General features: G+C 43.1%; 1 protein-coding gene across 1 annotated transcript; it reads right to left on the bottom strand.

Moving 5' to 3' along the window:
- Positions 1-19,275: 19,275 nt before the first annotated feature.
- LOC117453056 (E3 ubiquitin-protein ligase TRIM35-like) lies at positions 19,276-21,403 on the bottom strand. Its single transcript, XM_034091914.1, has 2 exons — positions 20,867-21,403; positions 19,276-19,836 (listed from the first exon to the last, which is right to left on the bottom strand). The coding sequence occupies exons 1-2, from the start codon at positions 21,401-21,403 to the stop codon at positions 19,276-19,278; spliced, it is 1,098 nt and encodes a 365-aa protein (XP_033947805.1).
- Positions 21,404-22,110: the final 707 nt, after the last annotated feature.

Raw genomic sequence — 22,110 nt, 5'->3', positions numbered from 1 at the left:
GGAAGAACCAGAGAAAAGGGTGAAAATGGATAAAGTGTATCCGAAAATAGTGTTCCAAAAGGCAGGTAGAGTCCCCTGACAACTCCCCATACCTTCTCCAGGGTGGGAACAAGTTTAAGTCAACTTTTGGAAGAACCAGAGAAAAGGGTGAAAATGGATAAATTGTATCCGAAAATAGTGTTCCAAAAGGCAGGTAGAGTCCCCTGACAACTCCCCATACCTTTCTCCAGGGTGGGAACAAGTTTAAGTCAACTTTTGGAAGAACCAGAGAAAAGGGTGAAAATGGATAAATTGTATCCGAAAATAGTGTTCCAAAAGGCAGGTAGAGTCCCCTGACAACTCCCCATACCTTTATCCAGGGTGGGAAAAAGTTAAAGTCAACTTTTGGAAGAACCAGAGAAAAGGGTGAAAATGGATAAATTGTATCCGAAAATAGTGTTCCAAAAGGCAGGTAGAGTCCCCTGACAACTCCCCATACCTTTATCCAGGGTGGGAAAAAGTTAAAGTCAACTTTTGGAAGAACCAGAGAAAAGGGTGAAAATGGATAAATTGTATCCGAAAATAGTGTTCCAAAAGGCAGGTAGAGTCCCCTGACAACTCCCCCTACCTTTCTCCAGAGTCGAAAAAAGTATAAGTTAACTTTTGGAAGAACCAGAGAAAAGGGTGAAAATGGATAAATTGTATCCGAAAATAGTGTTCCAAAAGGCAGGTAGAGTCCCCTGACAACTCCCCCTACCTTTCTCCAGAGTCGGAAAAAGTATAAGTTAACTTTTTGGAAGAACCATAAAAAGGGGTGAAAATGGATAAAATGTATCCCAAAATAGTGCCTCTTGAGGCGGGTAGAGTCCCCTGACAACTCCCCTTGCATTCCTCCAGACACCAGTTTGAAAACTTAAAGTTTTGTGAGAACCATGATTGGGGGTCCTCCAGGCAACAATTTCATCCGATCCAAAGTGCTCATGAGGCGGATACATTCCTCCATGATTTCCCCATCATGTGAAAATAGCTCGTTTTTTTCTAAGTGCTCTCAAAAACCGGGTTTCCGATTTCGTGCAGATGGTAGCTTGGAAAAGATGAATAAAAATTTTGGACGGAGGAGGGGAGCTCTCGTTTCCCCTCTCCGTTGTAAATTGCAACGGGGGAGTGCAAAAGTCTCCGGGGCTTCGTTCCGAAGCGCCGAAGACTTGACCCCCTCCCCCGTTGGCACTTAGCCGTTTTTCAAGAATTTTCAAAAACTTCATTTTTGATTATTTTAACATATAATTGACCGTTTTCTTTACTTTTTTTTGCTTTCCACGGGTGGAGGCGCATGGCAGGCCGCATATGAGCTTCCAAATTCGGCCTGGAACGTCCGGGAATTATGGGTTAAGCTCCATATACTGACGACTCCCATTAAAAGTGATTGAAATGTACAGGAATCTGTCCATTTCAATCACATTTGACGACGCATGCAGGGTGACCCTGGCTACACTTAAAGGGGGTCTACTTTGCGGTGCTTTACCGTCCGCCCATCAGCACCCATAGTCGGCCTTCCTCACAGCAGCAGCACCCAACCTCCATGGAGGATTTTGCTCGTGCCCCTGGCTACACTTAAAGGGGGTATACTTTGCGGTGCTTTACCGTCCACCCATCAGCACCCATAGTCGGCCTTCTTCACAGCAGCAGCACCCAACCTCCATGGAGGATGTTTCTCGTGCCCCTGGCTACACTTAAAGGGGGTATACTTTGCGGTGCTTTACCGTCCGCCCATCAGCACCCATAGTCGGCCTTCTTCACAGCAGCAGCACCCAACCTCCATGGAGGATGTTTCTCGTGCCCCTGGCTACACTTAAAGGGGGTATACTTTGCGGTGCTTTACCGTCCGCCCATCAGCACCCATAGTCGGCCTTATTCACAGCAGCAACACCCAACCTCCATGGAGGATGTTTCTCGTGCCCCTGGCTACACTTAAAGGGGGTATACTTTGCGGTGCTTTACCGTCCGCCCATCAGCACCCATAGTCGGCCTTCTTCACAGCAGCAGCACCCAACCTCCATGGAGGATGTTTCTCGTGCCCCTGGCTACACTTAAAGGGGGTATACTTTGCGGTGCTTTACCGTCCGCCCATCAGCACCCATAGTCGGCCTTATTCACAGCAGCAACACCCAACCTCCATGGAGGATGTTTCTCGTGCCCCTGGCTACACTTAAAGGGGGTATACTTTGCGGTGCTTTACCGTCCGCCCATCAGCACCCATAGTCGGCCTTATTCACAGCAGCAACACCCAACCTCCAGTGGAGGATGTTATCATGCCCCTGGCAACACTGGTAAACACTGGTAACATATGTCTAGCCGCTGACAGGAACTTGACATCGGAACTTGACATCGCATTTCCATTGAGCGGACTCCCGTACATGGGAAGGGCAAGTCCCACGGTACCTCCGTTCATAAGGCTGACATTTGCCTTACACTTAAAGGGGGTCTACTTTGCGGTGCTTTACCGTCCGCCCATCGGCACCCATAGTCGGCCTTATTCACAGCAGCAACACCCAACCTCCAGTGGAGGATGTTATCATGCCCCTGGCAACACTGGTAAACACTGGTAACATATGTCTAGCCGCTGACAGGAACTTGACATCGGAACTTGACATCGCATTTCCATTGAGCGGACTCCCGTACATGGGAAGGGCAAGTCCCACGGTACCTCCGTTCATAAGGCTGACATTTGCCTTACTCTGGTTAGTACACGAGCCGCAGCATTTTGAATCAGCTGAAGCGACTTGATTGACTTCTTAGTACTCCCTGATAATAAAGAGTTACAATAATCCAGCCTAGAAGTAACAAATGCATGGACTAGTTTCTCTGCATCGTTTTGAGGCAAGATATGCCTGATTTTTGCAATGTTACGTAGATGGAAGTAGGCGGTCCTTGAAATTGATTTTATGTGGGCGTTAAAGGATAAATCCTGATCAAATATAACACCAAGATTCCTTACAGTCTCACTGGAGGCCAAATTAATGCCATCCATAGTTAGTATGTCTTTAGATAATTTGTTTCGTAGATTCTTCGGGCCAAGTACAATAACTTCAGTTTTGGTCGTGTTTAACATGAAAAAGTTTAAGGTCATCCACGTTTTTAAGTCCTTAAGGCAGTCTTGAATTTTATTTAGATGATTAATTTCATCAGGCTTGATTGATAAATATAGTTGAGTATCATCCGCATAACAATGAAAGTTTACAGAATGATTCCTTATAATATTGCCTAACGGAAGCATATATAATGTGAACAAAATAGGTCCGAGCACTGAGCCCTGTGGCACTCCATGGCTAACTTTGGTTTGCGTGGAAGATTCATCGTTAACACGTACAAACTGAGAGCGTTCAGATAGATAGGACCTAAACCAGCCTAAAGCAGTTCCCTGTATGCCAACTAAGTGCTCTAGTCTTTGCAATAGGATATCATGGTCGATAGTATCAAATGCAGCACTAAGATCGAGCAAAACAAGAATAGAGACAAGTCCCTTGTCTGAGGCTATTAGAATATCATTTGTGACTTTAACCAGAGCTGTCTCTGTGCTATGATGTGTTCTAAAGCCAGACTGAAAATCTTCAAATAAATCATTGTTTTTTAAGTAATCACACAACTGTTTTGCGACCGCTTTCTCAAGAATTTTTGAGAGGAACGGAAGATTAGAAATAGGTCTATAGTTGGCTAAAACCTCTGGATCGAGGTTGTGCTTTTTAAGAAGCGGTTTTATCACTGCTACTTTGAATGATTGTGGAACATAGCCTGATAATAAAGACATATTCATAATATTTAATAAAGAAGTGCTAATTAATGGAAAAACTTCCTTCAACAGCTTAGTTGGAATTGGGTCTAACATGCACGTTGATGGTTTAGAAGAGAGAATCATTGAATGTAATTGTTCAAGGTTAATGGCTGAAAAGCATTCTAGTTTACTATCTAGTGTAATATTAGAACTTACGATTCCGGGAGCTGTTGATAACACTATACTGGTCGAAGGCAAGAGGTCATTAATTTTGTTTCTAAGAGTAACAATTTTATCGTTAAAAAAGCACATAAAATCATTACTACTGAGTGCTAAGGGAATAGAAGGCTCAATGGAGCTGTGGCTCTCTGTCAGCCTGGCTACAGTGCTGAAAAGAAATCTTGCATTATTCTTATTCTCATCTATTAATGAAGAGTAGTAGGCTGCTCTCGCTTTACGAGGCGGATGTCCCGCCCCCGCTTCCGCTTCCGGTTTACAAAATTAAATTAAAATTAAATTTAAAAAAATGAGAAAAATAAAATGCCGTTGTTTTCAATCAATTAATATGCCTAGGATATATGTCCCGCCTCCTAACCACTTCCTGTGTGGTTAATCCTGTATACAGTATCGAATGTAACTTACAAATACTTGCAAATAACATGAAATTAATCAAAAGTAAAAGCATCTAAAAACATATATTTAAACCTCTCTGTTTTTGCAAACAGGACATGACAGGACATGAGGGGAGAAAACATATGGTGAAGGAGGGGGAACACACACACACACACACACACACACACACACACACACACACACACACACACACACACACACACACACACACACACACTTTCCCCGCCCCTCACCCCTCTCGCTTTAGGGCTGTCTAAATAAAAAGCCAGCGTCTTTGGTCACTCTTAAATATTTTTCAAATTGAGAGAAAATGGCCAAGAGACGTCTTGATATGAATTTAATCAGCGAGACACCGGTGACAACTTACAGCCATCCGTTGGGTGCTCCAATCAAGAAACGAATGAAGTTTGTATGCCGGGTTCAGACGCCTACAGCCGAAGAACTTCACGAAGAATGGACTCTAAAAAATGGCGATGTTTGGGGTTATATATTCAACTATATGGCTAATGAACTACATTTCTACAATCTGAAGAATGGAGAAACGTATGGACCTCGTAGTGTTAAAGCGACACTGACCTCAACAGATTGGGCTGTGTTAACTCTGGTGTCTTTCCGAGATCTACACGCAACCATTGTATCGGAAGAAGTAGTACATCAAGAAACCATCGTGGAACCAGAGGTGTACAAGATATTTGCAAAGAAAAACAAAGAAACACAAACAGCATGCGAGATTAAAGAAGAGCCTACATCCTTACCCCTCAATGTGGAGGAAGAAGAAGGAGATATTCCCACACAACCAGAGGGGAGAAGAGTCCTGACAGGCACCGTCTGGGAAACTAAAAGCGGACCCTCTGGGCGTTGGTATTACCGCTCAAGCCGTTTGGTGACGTTAGGTAAGGACTCCTCTGATGATTTTGTTTTGGAGTATTTTAATTCTACCTGCGGGGTATTTCAAACGTCCTTGAGGGTGCCTCTGACTGCATGGATGGAAATGATTGATGGAAAAGCTACAAAGCTTAAAGAACTTTTTAAACAAAGTCAGACATCGATGGACATTATACTGGTGAAAAAGACCCTCACGTTTGCAGAGGACTCCGCCCCCCAGTCAACATAACAAGTCCCACCCACCTCAGCAGATCATTTAAAAAGTAAGGACCCCACAAGGACATTTTTAGAGAGCAGCAACCATGGATCTGAGAAAAACCAAGTCTCTCCCCACGATCTGCAGCCTGGATCAAATGCCTACAGGACCGCCATCCTCACCAACATTTTGGACACCAGATCTGGACAGCGCTATGGCTGACATTGATATCACGGGGTGGCTGGATATGCCTCAACCTCCATCCAAGTCTCGAGAGGAATCAACAACAACAGTAGGCATTGATTCGCCATGCTTTCCTTGTGCTCCCAAGGGTGATGCTACAGAACGTATTAGGACATCGGCATTCCTGAACACAGTAAAAGCGGTTGTAGTTCATCTGTTGGATAGAGTCGTGTACCTTTACAGAAAGGAAACATGTAACGGATGTCAAGTCGATCACCCCAGTCAGAGGCAGCACGAGTGTTTATTCCCTACCGATGAATACTATTTGGATCGACACTATGATGAAGTGGTAAAGAGACTGTGGACCGTTCGTTTCATTCCAGCCATTCGGGACGCTCTGCACCAGAACCACCTTCATGTGTCAGAAAGGAGAGTCTTTGGAGCTACCGAGGCGATTCTGCACAACCTCAGAAACACCAGACTCTTTGAGGCTAAAATCGAGAAACTATACGAACAGCTGGTAGAGAACGACGAAACCCAAATGAAGATTACAAGAGCAGCTTGGGCCTTCTGGCAGCATTAGGAAGAATTTTTATTTTATTTTGATACTTTTTCGTTAAAGTATGTTTTATTTTTGATCTGTTTTTATATTTTACTTCTTTTTGTAACATGTTTTTTCTATACATGGGTGTGACATATCAATAAAATGCATTGTAAGAAAAACTGTTGTACTCATTACCTCATCGGGGCTGTAACAGGAAACATGTCTGAGAAACGTGTTATGCATAGGGTGTATTACAATCCATCTAATCCAGGGAGTTTAGGAGGTGTGGATAAACTCCATAGAGCTGTACAGAATGAAATGGGTAAACAAATAAATGTAGAGAAAGTCAGAGAATATTTATCTGAGCAAGACGCATATACTTTGCATAAACCGGCAAGGGTGCATTTTGCAAGAAACAGAGTTTTCGTACTCAGACCGCTGCAACAATTTCAAGCAGATCTCTGCGATATGCAGTCGCTGTCCGAATATAATGATGGCTTTAATTATTTATTAACAGTCGTAGATGTGTTTTCGAAAGCTTTTGATACAGTTTTAACACACAGCGAGATCCCTAAAAAATTACAAACAGACGCGGGGAAAGAATTCTTTAATAAAGTTTTTCAAAACTTGTTTAAGAAAAGAGGTATTGCACATTATACAACAGCCAGTGACATGAAGGCATGTGTGATAGAAAGATTTAACCGTATGCTGAAAACTAAAATGTGGAGGTATTTTACAGCTAAAAACACTCATAGATATATAGACATCTTACCCGAACTAATTGAAAGTTACAATAATAGTTATCACCGGAGTATTAAAATGACACCAATGCAGGTGACAAAGGAAAATGCGGCTCAAGTGTTTCGGAACCTGTATAACCCCTCTAGCCAACGTAAAAAAGCTGCTGTCAAAATGAACTTTAAGGAGGGCGAACTTGTAAGGATATCCAAATTGAGAGGGGTATTTGATAAAAAATATGAGCAGAGTTATACTGACGAACTATTTACGGTGTCTGAAGGCTTACCTCGGCAGCCACCTGTTTACAAGCTCAAAGATTATGATGGAGAAGAGATCAATGGGACTTTTTATGAGAAAGAGTTACAAAAAGTGAAGATAACCAATGACAAGGCTTTTCAAGTCGAGAAAATTCTAAAAAGGCGTGTGGTGAGAGGGAAAAAACAAATGTTTGTATCTTGGCATAATTGGCCCGAAAAGTTCAACAGCTGGGTTGATGCAGGCGAAATCAAAGATGTATAAAAGAATACGGAATCAGCGCTCAGTCCTTCAGTACAGCCATGGAGATAAATGAAGGGTTCTACATTACACTGCCGTCCAATGCCAGCATAGAGGTATTTCAAAACAATACAAGCTCTAGTTATCAAGTGAACCTGGCACAACCTTTACACTTGGATGGTTCGTGGCAGGTCGCCCTGACAGAAATATCATACCCACACACCTGGTATAACTTACCTAAGGAAGCAGCATGGTTTGAGTGGTTTAAGAAATCAAAACACCCCGATATGACCCCGAATAGCAAGTTAAGGCTTCATATGTTTAGAGCTGGTTACTATAGTAGCATAACTCAGCTCATGGAGGAACTAGGGTCCTGCTTCAAAAAAATTGACTCTGATGTCAGTTTATACTATAGTCCAATTCACAGGAAAATCGAATTTCTAGGAGGGGCCCAGTATCGTTTCCGCTTTCCCAAACCCCTCGCTTACATGCTTGGAATACAATCAGACCAGTGGCTCAAATTTGATGATAAATCAGCAGCCTACCCCGCAGATATAAATGCTGGCTCAACACATCTATACTGTTATACCAATGTGGTCAGTCATCAGAGGGTTGGCGACGCTTTTGCTCCTCTATTGAGAACCGTAGATATAAGAGGATCATTCGGCGATACCGTAACTCAGTATTTTAATCCTGCGTATTACTTACCGGTAACCAAAACGCACATCGAGAATATACAGATAGAAATAAAAAACGATCAGAACAAACCAGTAAATTTCACCTACGGAAAGAGTGTAGTGAAACTTCATTTCCGACCGTCAAAAGCAGGACAATCTTTTACAAAACGATGATTGATCACGACCCCCAGCGTTTTGTGAGTTATTATGAAAATCAAGCGGGGGGGTCCCTGCCGGGTTTTTATGGAGCCCCGGTGATGTACGGGCGAGGCATTGGCTCTATATTTTCGAGATTATTTCGTTTTGTAGCATATATACATACATAAATATTGCGTCAGATGTCATCGGTAAGGCTGTCGGTAAATTCGGCCGCCAATCAGACCCCGAATCTCAAGAAGGATCAGGTGGTCTGATGGTTTTTGCAAGAAGGGCCAGGAAGAGACCTCCAGGCAAACGGATTCCGAGGGGTGTCAAGAAAGTAAAACACTCTGTCAAAAGAAAATCATTAAGCAAAAAACACCCTCGGAGAAGGAACGTATTGGGAGGAGATATATTTTAGAGTGTTAAATATGGCTCTTTTACATCATAAATCTGCAGAATGTAGCATGGCAGAACTGGATTTATTTTCTGCCCCTATGACACAACTTTCTATCGATGAAAAACACTACACAGAGGTCCTTCCGTTGTCTGCCATTACGGAGGACGGACCGATTGAATTTTTTATTCCCGGGGACGGGGATAAATACCTAGATATGAATGACACCTTGATACATCTCAGGATCAAAATAACCAACGCCAATGGGACTAATCTGGCAGCTGATGCCCCCGTGGCCCTGGTTAATTATCCTCTGAATACCATTTTTAGCCAATGCGACGTTATTCTAGGGGATAGGCTAATTTCTCAATCCAGCTCGACTCATCCTTACCGTGCTATGATTGAAACGCTATTGAATTACTCTGATTCTACTTTAAAAACTCAATTCACTGCCGGCTTATTTTATAAAGACACAGCGGGAGCTATGGACTCTGTAATGATTGCCGATGGACCAAACAAGGGTTTGGTAAAGAGATCTACATTCACAGCAGAATCCAGAGAGCTTCATCTGATGGGAGCCTTACACACGGATATTTTTTTCAGCGAGAGGCTTCTCCTGAACTCTGTAGATTTGAGAATCAAACTCACCAGATCTAACGATGCCTTTACTCTCATGTGTGCTAATGATTCTACATACCGTCTAAAAATACTGGGGGCTTAACTTTTTATCAAAAAAGCCACCATCTCCCCTGCTGTGCGATTGGGACACGCAGCGGCTCTGATGAGAGGTAACGCCCTCTACCCCTTATCAAGAGTAAACATCAAAACCTATAGTATACCCGTGAATTCCAGAATATGCAACCAAGAAAATCTCTTTTTGGGTAATATGCCAAAATACCTAGTTTTGGGTATGGTAAATCACGAAGCCTTCACTGGAAGGAGAGAGCTTTCACCTTTTAATTTCCTTCATAATGATATAGAATACATGGCTCTGTGTCAAGATGGTAGGCAGGTACCGGCCAAAGCATTTCAACCTCAATTTAACCGGGGGTCGTCAGTCAGAGAGTTTTACAACATGTTCACTGCTACAGGGAGACACATGAAAGACTTACCTCTGAGTATAGACAGAGATGATTTCGAACAAGGATACTCATTATTTGTGTTTAATTTAACTGCGGCGGAAGACGCTGAAGCCCTGTCTCCCATCACGAGCGGCAGTTTAAGATTGGAAATGAGGTTCAGAGTACCGCTGCCACAGACTACCACTTTAATCGTATATTCTTGTTTTGATTCGATTCTGGAGATTAATTCAAAACGTCAAGTGTTGGTAGATTATTACTAAGAAGACTACAACATGAATAATCATCAATTGGACAGTCTCCTGCGTCATATGGTGGGGGACTCTTTTGGGGGGGTATGGGCCTCAGACCAGCTCCCCCGAGGAAAACAAAAATTTAGATATCCTGTTTACCTGATTGTAAACACCCACCCATCCCACATGCCCGGAGAACACTGGCTAGCAGTGACTTTGGAGGAAGAGGAAGGGGTTGGAACCTTTTTTGACTCATTCGGATTATCACCAGATATGAATTATTACCCAAAAACCATATTACATTTTCTAGAAAAACAATGTAAAACTATTTTATACCATAATCGGCAACTTCAGAATGTCATGTCTACAGCCTGTGGTCAGCATTGTGTTTTCTATCTATGTAAAAGAGCGTCGGGATTGTCATATGAAAATGTATTATCTCTGTATCAGGATGATGTGATAAAAAATGATACTGCTGTAACGAATTTTGTGAAAAAATACCAACGGTGTGAGAGACGTCATAAAGACACTCATTTTAATCACAGTGTTGGCTCTCTGCAGATGTTTAAAGATTGTTACAAAATGTAGAAAATAAAAAAGGTCTGGAGACAAAATTAATTCTGATGGCTCTGTTTTTTATTAGGAATAAAAAAATATATATAATACAACTTTAGGAGGTAAAATGTAACCAGCTAGGACTTAATATTCTATCTTTCCTTATTCTTTTCTTCTTCTTAAGAGGGGCACTCGGAGGTTCTTCCTCCTCTGCGGGGTCCGAGATTCCAGCCATCTCCCAAGATTTATTATTTCCTCTTCTTCTTCTTTTTAGGGGAATATTCTCTCCGTTTATTTCGCCCTCTCTGATTATACGATATTGTTCACGAGCGTGCAGGTTTTGAAAAGCTGATAAAGGAATGTTGAGCTCATTCAGACTATTTAAAAAAACCCGCCAGCCTTTAGGCTCGCGGACATTTGTTTTATACGCGTAGGACAAATGTTTAAATAAATCTAACATGTGTGAACCTTTTACAACTGTACCCTTTTCTATAAATTCCCCCGTCGGTGTCCATCCATCTGTACTAGTGGTTAATTTGTTCATAACGTAATCGGCATTCTTACGGTAACGCATAGGGAGGTTTTGAAGTACCTCATGTTTTATTTTATCAATGGACGTGGTATCCTTTTCTTCTCTTTTTACCACCCCCTTGTCTTCAGGTAGAGTTAGAGTAATATTTCGTTCCTCATCCCCGTCTTGTTTGAGTAAGGCGAGATATCTCTGTAGAAGGGTGTTGTATTTTCTTATTTTTTCATAAGGGGGTAATCCTGTTTCATTTAGCACGGCTCTCATTTTTTCATCCAGAACATCTTCGGCAGTGCGTCTCATTGCTTCCTTACTATGAGGGTTGTTTACACCATTCTGATTGAGTTGATTAAACTGGTGAGGTGATAGCAAAAACATCTTTTGACTCATGATCGAGCGAGCCCCCCTAAAAGTTGTCCTAGAATGGGGATCACAGCACCGAGCAGAGGCAAAAGAAAACCTCCAGATGGTTTTCTTAAGGCTTTGCATTTAGTTTTTAAGTTGGTCTTCTTATTGGCCAAGAGTTTGAAAAATTTCTTTTGCTTCTTGAGCTTCTTATACTGAATGCCTGACAGGGGGATATTACCTTTTAAAAGATTTAGAGACAGTTCACAGAATGATTGAAGAAAATCCGTGGAGCAGTTCTTGAGAATATCCTTGCGCTTTGAAGGCGGGGCTTGACATAAGGCCTTCAGCAGAGGCATGTTTCTTTTTAAACGGGCCGACATACTGTTTTTCAAGTCTTCGTTTTTGGTACATAAACAACTAACCATTGATTAGGTAGTGCTCCCGATCTAAGCCTGTAGATGTCTGGACAGGTGGGGGTCATGTCTACGATTAAGTAGCCGTGAGGTTCTTTGGTGGCGTCTTCAAAACTTTGTAGGAAAAATGATTTATTACCAGGATGTATTTGTTGAGCAAGTATATTCATTTGTAATCTGTCTCTGGGGTTTTTAAACAAGACCATGTAAGTAGTATTTAAACTAATGGTACGACTGTTTTTTCCTTGGTGAAAAACATTTTGGGTAAGCATCATAACACTCATATTTCTATGATGACGGTATTGGGTGAAAAGTCTGACTACTTCAGGATGCTCAGAGGCCTGAAATATAACATCATCTAATATAATCAAATGACTCTGATCAGACGGAAACAACGATTCATCTTCAAATGATTCAGGCAGACCCTTGACAAACTTTATATTTTTATTATTTTCCTTCATTTCAGCATACATTGGCTGAAAGGAAGTGTAAATCCACACAATATTTTGAGGCTGGACATCCATCACATAAATACAATTTTGTAATACATTCTTGACAAAAAAAGTTTTTCCACACCCACTAGGGCCCACTACTAGACAGGAAAAAGGAACACGCAGTCGAGGGTAAAAATCAATTTGACTTGGTGAAAACATGTTGTCTCTTTTTCAATTATTTTCTCAATACCCAAAAGGCAAAGTATTTCCCCCCGCTAATAAACGTCTCTTGTCAAACACAACTCGAAACTTTTTGGTGAATGACACATTTCTCAAGGTGAAAGCCTCTTTATTCCTCACAATGTTGTGTTGCGGGACCTCAATTATCCTCCCCCTCTCAGGGTTTTGAAAGTAGCCCTCCACCAGGTCGGCCAGACTGTCAAAGTTCAATCGTTCACAACATTCGTGCGTTTGTGTGATGCCTTTCACGCGCATCACAACTTTTTTTTGGTTTTTGGTCTGATAAGCATAGCTTTTAGGGCCTGCTGAAACAAACTCTTTAATCGTATCACCCCCCAACTCGTCTGTCAGGTCTCCCAGATAGACCCCCATCGGTAGGGGGCTCTCTCCTTGTCTGGTGACATAGATTATGCTATCTGTGTCGTAGTAGAATACTCTGTGCTGTAATTTCTCCAATTCACTGTACAGTTTCAGCCTGGCATATGCTGTGGTAAAGGCGGCGATGAATATGTTATCCACTTTGTTGGGAGTAGAGTAACAATTGTCACCGTAACACCACTGAACAAGAGCCGTCCGGTCGTTGAGGAATGAGAAATACTTAACCTTATGTTTAGCTGAAAACAAGAGGTTGAGAAATTCTTCGGTTTTGGTCACAATCTTAGTCTGAGTCAGGTTGTTTCTCTGCGCAAATTTACCCCAGAAACTGTTGAGACATAGCTTTGCCACTTGTCTCTTGGCAGGGTTTGATTTGATTTTATCTGCATCCAGCAAGATGCCCTGCTTAGCATGATAGTCTGCCACATACTTTTGTCTACTCTCATCATCTGAGGCCTCTGAGGGGTAACCTGACGCTTCTTGTTTACCCTTCATAAATGCGTGTATATAGTCTACAAAAATGCTGTCACTTTTCTTCTCAAAATGCCACACCTCTGTGATCTCAGTCATCTTGTATCCCATGTCCAGCGCTTTGGTGAATTCAGGGGTCACCCAAACCCCTGTTAATGCTCTCTCCTCTTTGCTATGCATGCAGGGCCCCTGTTGGTTGTTAAACTCTGCGCATGTGCGGCATAGAGTGAACACAAGTTTTCCAGCTGCAGTTCGGTGGGGCAGGACAGGAAAGTATAGACCCCTAGGAGGTTCTACTGTGGCTTTGATTAACCCAAAATAACTGCGAGGGTCTTTGAAATCTCGGAATATGATCTGAGGGTGTCCAAGTGGATATAGACCTGTGCAGTTTACAAAAGGGTAGAGTGAGGTGAAATCACAATAATGAACCAATTCATCTGCAGCTGCTGTGTGCCTCAGCTTTACTGCACATGTCCTCCCCCCGTATAAAGCATCGCGAGGGGTCAGCGGTTCTGGTGCCTTGTATACCCTGAGGAAAGCCTTCAAATCTTGATGGGATTTTTTCCTCTCAACCCAGGTATGTTCACGCATAACGTTCACTCTGGCCTTGTGAACAGACTGCAGCTCATGCAGTTTTGCCTCACTAACAGCATGGAGATGCTCAAATGTGTCACCTAACAATGGATTTTTCTCATGCCCCTTATAACAAGAGGGACATCCGTGATAGAAACAACCAAGAAATTCCCAGACAATCTTTTCCCCGTTAACTTCGGCAAAACCATCTACGACGAAACGTCCCACTCGTTTCTCTCCTTCATTCAACGCATGCTGAATAAAAACACCTTCAGTCTGAGCTACCCACTCCAACCACTGAACACCTGCATCTGAGTATGTCTTGTTTTCACGGCGGTAGTCGTCGGGTGGGGGAATTGCTAAGGTTTTAGGCGATAGAAAGTTTGTGGTAAAAACTTTCATACAGGCAGAAGCTATAGTCGAGCGACTAAAAGGATCAACTCCTGTCTCCCCGAGAAAACCTTTCCGAAATAATGTGGCCCCCTGGGCAAGAATGTCCACATCGTTTTTGCAGTAAAGCATTGCCTGCTCTCGGAAGTCAAAAGTACCCTGGCGTACCGTCTCATACCATGTGAAAAAGTCACTCTTTTCACCAGTTGTCATGCGTTCAACCCCATAACAGTGTGCGGGCGGGTAAGGGCCTATATAACTCAGGTTAGCCTTGGAGCTGAAACCGTGAGGGAAGTATCCTTTGATTTTATCTCCAAATCCCAAAGCTTTTGGCATGTCTGCTAAACGCATAGACAGATAAGACAGCGAGTCTATGTACTTTTGCCCGAAATCCTTGTCAGTAAAAGAGATCACTTTACTTCCCTGCATTGTTAACGGGGGTTTTAACCCCTGTGCAATCATTGCGTTGATAATGAAATAGCTGTCAAAGCCCTTAGCATTGTGAGCGATGAATGTTGCATTCTTGAACTTTGTGCGTCTAAAATGTGTCAGAAACTGCTGTGCACAGTTGACTCCCTCTCCGACCCAAATTTCACCCCCCAAGGTTTTTGTACACACCAAGAAAGGTACATGTACCCCATCTGCCCCAGCCATTGTTTCAAAATCATAAAACACAATGTTGTCATTGTGTTCTGTCTCTTTAGGCAGCACTCCTATGTAACACAAATGTGCTTCACACCCGAGCTTAGAAACAGATGGTAGTTTTTCCCCGCATGTTTTACATTTTTTCGTCATACACTTGTGTGTTTTATCTGCTGTACTCTTGGGGGTGTAGTAAGAGAGTCGACAATCTACACACTTTTTGTGTAAATCACAGTTGCTAGCAATGTCTGTTAACCTCTGTTTCTGTTCTTTATGTCGAGAATGACAGCCGACTGTACGGCATGTTTTGTTGCAGTCTTTACAAAAGATGGGTTTAAACTCATCTAGAGTGCATGAGGGATCTAGGCAGACATAGCAATGACCAGTACAGGTATGACTCCATTGAGAGCTGTAGCCTGTATAACAATGTTCACAGACGTATGAAGAACCTAAAAACCCCTTCAAGTTCTTGACACCATAGTAGTGGTTCTGAAAGAGGAATAAAAACACAGTTTTATCTCTTTTGGGGGTGTCTGTCTGGAATTTACAGAGGGTACGATCATCATCATTGCTTCGGTAAAATACCACTATCTTGCATTTTAAAATGTCTTCGAATTTACCAATATCGCTGAATGTCACAGCTGTATGATCTGTCAAACCCGCCCTCTTTTGAATCTCTTTACCCCGCTCAATCCCTTCATAATCGTTGAGGTTGTCGTGTAATAATAGAGCTAAATTAATAGCAAAACACAGTTGGTTGGATGAGTTCTGAACAACGTAAAGAAAACGCCTCTTCTTTCTAACAATCTCATTGTCTAACATTTTACTAATCATCCGTTTACCAGGAACCCCTCCGCGGGGAGATTGAACAGTTTGAATCACAATCTCCATGTTGCTTTCTGCCATTAAAACCATATTCGATTGCATGGCGTTGAACAGCCCCTCCTCAAAAACATCTAGATTGTCATCAGGACCATTTAAAATCGCTGACACGTTACCCCTTAGTTGTTCACCATGTAGTTCAATCTGCACGATATCTTCTCTCTCTACCCGTGCAAAAGCATATGCAAGCATGCTATGCACATTGTTCATCAGACCCTCAAAATAGACTCCAAAGTCTGCCTCAGCCCTAATAGGCGGTAGGACTAGAGACTGTCTCATTTCTGTGTTATTCAATACAGGTCGAGAGAAAACACTTGGCTCGGCATCTCCGCTTGTGCCTCCTCCATGCTGTGACAGGGGGCCTTGTGATTCAGAAGCATTGCCTTCTCCTCCATGCTGTGACGGGGGGCCTTGTGATTCAGAAGTATTCGGGGTGTCATTCTGATCAACATGTCCGCTACTCTGCATGGAGCAAACGGGTGATTCTGGGTCATTCGAGCTGTCATTAACACACCCGTCATATTGCATGCTGGAAACGGGTAGGCTGGCGTCGGCTGAAGCTTTGTTATTTTGTCCACTCGGACTGGGGTTATTATTTAGAGGCTGATCTAAAACCCCCCGGTCCTCGTAGCAGTCTATCACCCAATCCAAGACAGCGTCTAATGTTTTTGTTGGACTGCTTGAATTTGTTTCTGACAAGGCTGGGGGCTCGTTTACAGCTGAGCCTTCGGCATTTAGCTCACATGGCCTATCGTTTACAGCTGAGCCCCCGTCATACAACTCACTGTTGTTGCCTGAACACGGCGGAAATGACATGTCCCCGTATCTGAATTCATCATCATCGCTACATATTTCAAGTGTATCCGGTAAACCTTCGATAAAAGATTTTTCTATATCTATATAAGGATTTGTTTCTGTCGAGGACACAGCCTCGCTTACATCTGTTACGGCGTGATTTAGCTCACTGTTGCTGTCTGAATACAGTGTAAATGACAGGTCCCCATATCTGAATTCCTCATCATCGCTACATATTTCCGTTATATCAGGTAAACCTTCGATAAGAGACCTTTCTACATCTGTATATGGATTTGTTTCTGTCAAGGACACAGCCTTGCCTACATCTGTTATAGCGTGATTTAGTTCACTGTTGCTGTTTGAACAATGCGGAAATGACATGTCTTCATACACAAAGCCCTCATCATTGTATAAATCACCAGTGTCCGGTAAACCCTCGATAAAAGATTTTTCTACATCTTTTAAATCACCCATGCTTGATCTTTTTTAGGAAATCACCCCCCCCACAAAAAAAAAAAAATCAGAAATAGATGGGGCATCGCTGAAGAAACATTTCACTTTGCTTCTACATTTTATGGATGTAAAGTCACCATACCAGGCTGATACATCAATAACAGTTATAACCAGATGGTGTAGCCTTAAAAAGCAGACCTTAAGAAAACAGCGGCTGTCCTTTGGTAACGGGGCAGGGATGGTCTATAGAGAAAAAAGATAGAGAAATAAAGAGAAGAAGGTATGAGTATGTTATCGTAATACCCATACTTATACATTTAACAAGAAAAATCATTTAGTTATCATATTGTAAAAAACAAACATAGAAAGCATTTTATTTTTTACCTGGTAGTTTTTAATTCTCGAGCACAGTCTTTATTGAGGTTGTCAAGCCTAACTTGATGCAGAGATCCAAGCTGAGACCATTTCAGCTGTAGGATGGCCACAGCACGTTATTCTGGATACTTTCACATCAATCTATCCTTCATTTTACTTGAGGGCTTCATTATGTATTTTGTATTTAGAAGGATACTTCATTAAAAGCTTCTTAAAAAATTGCAATCTACGGTTGTTGTATAATAGAAAAACCAACAATTGTATAGAGGTTCTTTAACACACATCAAGCAGCATTAACTAACTAACTACATGATATTTTAACATTCAAATAAAAGTACTTACCAGATATCTTTGTCTGATGGAGGAAAAGTGGAGAGAGGCTGTTTAGATGTTCGGAATTTACTTATATAGGCTAGGCAATATGTAAATGACTCTAAAAACAGCCAATAGGGTTATTCCTGTTTAACAAATTAGCGTTATATTGGCTTTTTTATGGCGGGGCAAATACTTTTTTAGGTCTAGGAGTGTTTTTAGCTGTAAAATACCTCCACATTTTAGTTTTCAGCGTACGGTTAAATCTTTCTACCATACATGCCTTTATGTCAATGGCGGTTATATATAATGTTGTATACCGTTTTTCTTCAACAAGTTTTGAAAAACTTTATTAAAGAATTCTTTCCCCGCAGCTGTTAGTAACTTTTTAAGGATCTCGCTGTGTGTTAAAACTGTATCAAAAAGCTTTGGTAACCTTACCCTTCTTTTTCTTTTTAATGTTTGAGCACAGGTTTTTCTAAATACATTTATGACTGTTAACAAATAATTAAAGCCATCATTATATTCGGACAGCGACTGCATATCGCAGAGATCTGCTTGAAATTGTTGCAGCGGTCTGAGTACGAAAACTCTGTTTTCTTACCAAAATCCACCCGTGTCGACTTGTACAAATGTATATGCGTTATCCTCTGATAAATATTCTCTGACTTTCTATATATATTTAAGTATATTACCTACCTCCCTCTGTTTACAACATGTTTGTCTCCATAGGGGGTTTATGACTTCTCCATAGGGGGTTTGGGGTTTTCCCCCTCCCTTATCCTTTAGCAAAAAGGCTGACTTTTTAAAATATCTGTTTTTTATATGCTTTACTTTGATTTGGAGCACCCAACGGATGGCTGTAAGTTGTCACCGGTGTCTCGCTGATTAAATTCATATCAAGACGTCTCTTGGCCATTTTCTCTCGACTTGAAAAATATTTAAGAGTGACCAAAGACGCTGGCTTTTTATTTAGACAGCCCTAAAGCGAGAGGGGTGAGGGGCGGGGAACGTGTGTGTGTGTGTGTGTGTGTGTGTGTGTTCCCCCTCCTTCACCATATGTTTTCTCCCCTCATGTCCTGTCATGTCCTGTTTGCAAAAACAGAGAGGTTTAAATATATGTTTTTAGATGCTTTTACTTTTGATTAATTTCATGTTATTTGCAAGTATTTGTAAGTTACATTCGATACTGTATACAGGATTAACCACACAGGAAGTGGTTAGGAGGCGGGACATATATCCTAGGCATATTAATTGATTGAAAACAACGGCATTTTATTTTTCTCATTTTTTTAATTTTAATTTAATTTTAATTTTATTTTGTAAACCGGAAGCGGGGGCGGGACATCCGCCGGAAGCGGGGGCGGGACATCCGGTCGAACGAAGCGGGACATCCGGTCGAACGAGGTGGGACTTCCGGTTTTCAAAATAAAAATAAAAAGGCGGGACTTCCGGTCAAATAAGGCGGGACTTCCGGTCAAAAAGGGGCGGGGCGACCTGTCACTTTTTCTGCATACTAATGAGATTGATATGGCATTTGTAACACTACTCAGGATGATCTCCCACCTCCACCTCCCAGCTGTGTCTCCCTGAGCTGAAGCCCTCAGAGCCCAGAACATGAGCACCGTCAGCGCATCTCTCTGGATTACCAGGAAGCTGCTGAGGTGTGTCTCCTTGTCTCACACTGGTCAGATCATCAGACAGATAGAGACAGCTGCTTGCAGTGTTTGGGTCCAGAATGACGGGACTGAAGTGGACCTGGTCCTTCATCTTCTCCCAGACTCTGAAGGACCGGTTGCCCAGGTGTTTGGCCACATCTATCAGTGCTCCTGAGAGCAGCTGTGGGTCTGACAGTGCGCTCTGGACTCTGGCTCTGCTCTGAGTGGCTTTATAGCTGCTGAGGAAGGGCCCGTTGTGTTTCTGCAGCTCTTCTTCAACAGCAGAGACACTGTGTGACAGAGAGGAGATGTGCTCCCGAATGCTCTTCATCTCTCTGCTGATAGTCTTCCCCTTCTGCTCCTCTTCCTCCCTCAGAGCTGCCAGTCTGGACTCCTCTTCCTCTTTCAGGAACTGGTGGAGCTTGATGAACTCTGCTCTGATCTGCCTCTCTTGCGGCTTTCACACCAGCGCTTTTCAGTTTCTAGCTCCGAGCGGGAGCTTTTCTGGTTCAGCTCCGGTTTCCCTTTTCAGCTCCCGCTCTGTGCACACCGCCCACTGGCGCCCCAGAGCTGCCCTTGCTGCGTCATGACGTCACCGTTTACATCGCTGATTTGCCCCCCAACGGCAGCCATTACAGCAGCTCACAACAACAACAACAACAACAACTGCGTCGGGTCGATGATCGTGTTGCTTTTAATCACACGAAGCCAGAATAAATTGAATAACGACTTCTCCAACCTTATACTTTTCTCCAGAGTGCCGTGGTTCATTGTTTATTAATGTGTTTCTGCAGCATTTACCGACCGCTGCAGCGCTGCTCTTCCACGGGACTTTATTCTCCCGTTAGCTCCCGTTAGCTCACACTGCAGCGGCCGCTCTAAAGTATTCACTGTCCGACTCACACAAGCAGCTGATGCATATCCCCAGTTCCCCTTAGCCTAAGTGAATGTGTGTCAGTCTGAATTGACACTGTTTGGTATCACAACGCTGTTATGAAAGTTTCTCTGGTATAAAACGGGTGATGTTGGCATAGCAACCGAAGCTAAACTGACTACTTGCATCCGATAGCTGCAATAATACAAAACAACACGTCTGCCTCTCTCCACAATGATCGATAACAGTGAACGGATGGTCAAAGTAAGGCACAAATAAACAGAATCACACGAGCCTGGTTAGTGCTGCCTGACTTTATAAAGTGTGTTTATAGGCACTACTGCTTGTAGGCAGGCATGACAGTCGACCCATGTGCAGGGGAGGTGGGTTTAGTTTCCTGCACGCCTCGACGTAAGAGAGACGTAAGCGACGTCACCTCTTAGCTCCAAAGCTCTTGCCTCTGGACCGACAATTTTTTGGAGCTGGAAATGAAGCGGATTCCGGAGCTAAGAGCCGGCGCAGCTCCGGTGTGAACTGGAAAACCCGGCGCTTTTCAGGCTCTAGCTCGGAGCCGGAGCTGAAAAGGCGCTGGTGTGAAAGGGGCATCTGTGGACAGCAGCTGCTTCTCGGACACTTGAATCACTTCCTTGTATGTTTCCTCCACTCCTTTGTATGTGTCCCTCTTGTCCTGCAGAGACTCTAAGTCAGATTTCAGCAGGTCCTTCAGCTCACTGACTGCTTGTTCTACAGGAACCACCTCGTGACTTCGGTGGAGAGTAAACTCACAGACAGGACACACAGCTCTCTCTTCATCCTTACAGAACAATCTAGGCTCTTCTGGATGTTTACTACACACCACCTCCACCTCCTTCTCTCCTGTCTCTGTCTCAGACGATCCAGCTTTCTGTCTCTCAGCAAAGGAGTCAGCCAGCTCCTTCATTGTAAAGTTCACCAAAGGAACATCTTTAGAAGATTTTCTTTTACAAATGGGACAGTTTTTGTTCTTACTTTGTTCCCAGAATGTCTGCAGGCAGCTCGAACAGAAGCTGTGGTTGCAGCCCAGAGACACGGGATCTCTGAAAGTCTCTGAGCACACATGGCAGCTCAGGAAACTTTCAAAAAGAACGGTTTTCTCAGCCATTTGATATTAAAGTTATTTTCAATAGGACTCACCAACTTCCAATGTCTCTCCACTTCTCCCCAAATATACTCCAAACGTGTCTCGCAGCAGAGATCCCACACCGTCTCAGCTCTTCAACAATGTCAAAATCCTCCATGGGAGCCTGCCTGCAGACCTCCACTCTCAGGACAGTTCCGGTGCAGACCTCCACTCTCAGGACACCTCCACTGTCAGTACAGGAAGTGACGATTCTGACGCGTTTTTTCCCCGCCCACCGAAGGACTCGTTTGATGGAAGTTTTCAAATCACAATGGAGACTCATCACGGAGGTGATGAGTCCGACCACCGTGCACTTTGGGTCGGCCTTGGTCAAGCCCTTTTGACCCCCCAGCCTGATTCTCGTAAAAGTTTTTCGCTCAAATGACACCATGGAGATATGTAACGGGAGTTGACAGGGGACTCTGCCCTCCTCACGAGTGCCTATTTTCGGAGACTTTTTTCCACTTTTCCCCGGTTTTATTATTTTTTTTCCCCAGGGACATTGCCCGTTCACGGGTGTCCCCCCACGGCCTGTGTCCAGCCCCCCCCCACACTCATCCATATATTAACGGATTTTGACAATTGTTGTTGCATTTTTCTCCTCTCCTCTCACTGATCGAATGGCAAACGCGACCCACTGTCGGAGGGCCTCCACGCCGGCCGATATGAAGCGTGACCAAGACGCACCG

Source organism: Pseudochaenichthys georgianus, chromosome 9, assembly GCF_902827115.2.
Source record: "Pseudochaenichthys georgianus chromosome 9, fPseGeo1.2, whole genome shotgun sequence".
NCBI classification, from domain to species: domain Eukaryota; kingdom Metazoa; phylum Chordata; class Actinopteri; order Perciformes; family Channichthyidae; genus Pseudochaenichthys; species Pseudochaenichthys georgianus.
The sequence above is the reverse complement of the archived record's forward strand: the minus strand, read 5'-3'. Positions and strand labels throughout refer to the sequence as shown.

Coding starts and splice junctions, on each gene's coding strand:
- LOC117453056 (XM_034091914.1), bottom strand. CDS start 21,403: ATGGCTGAGAAAACCGTTCTTTTTGAAAGTTTCCTGAGCTGCCATGTG. Junction 19,837..20,866: donor AGCAGCTGCTGTCCACAGAT/GCCCCTTTCACA, acceptor AAGCCGCAAGAG/AGGCAGATCAGAGCAGAGTT.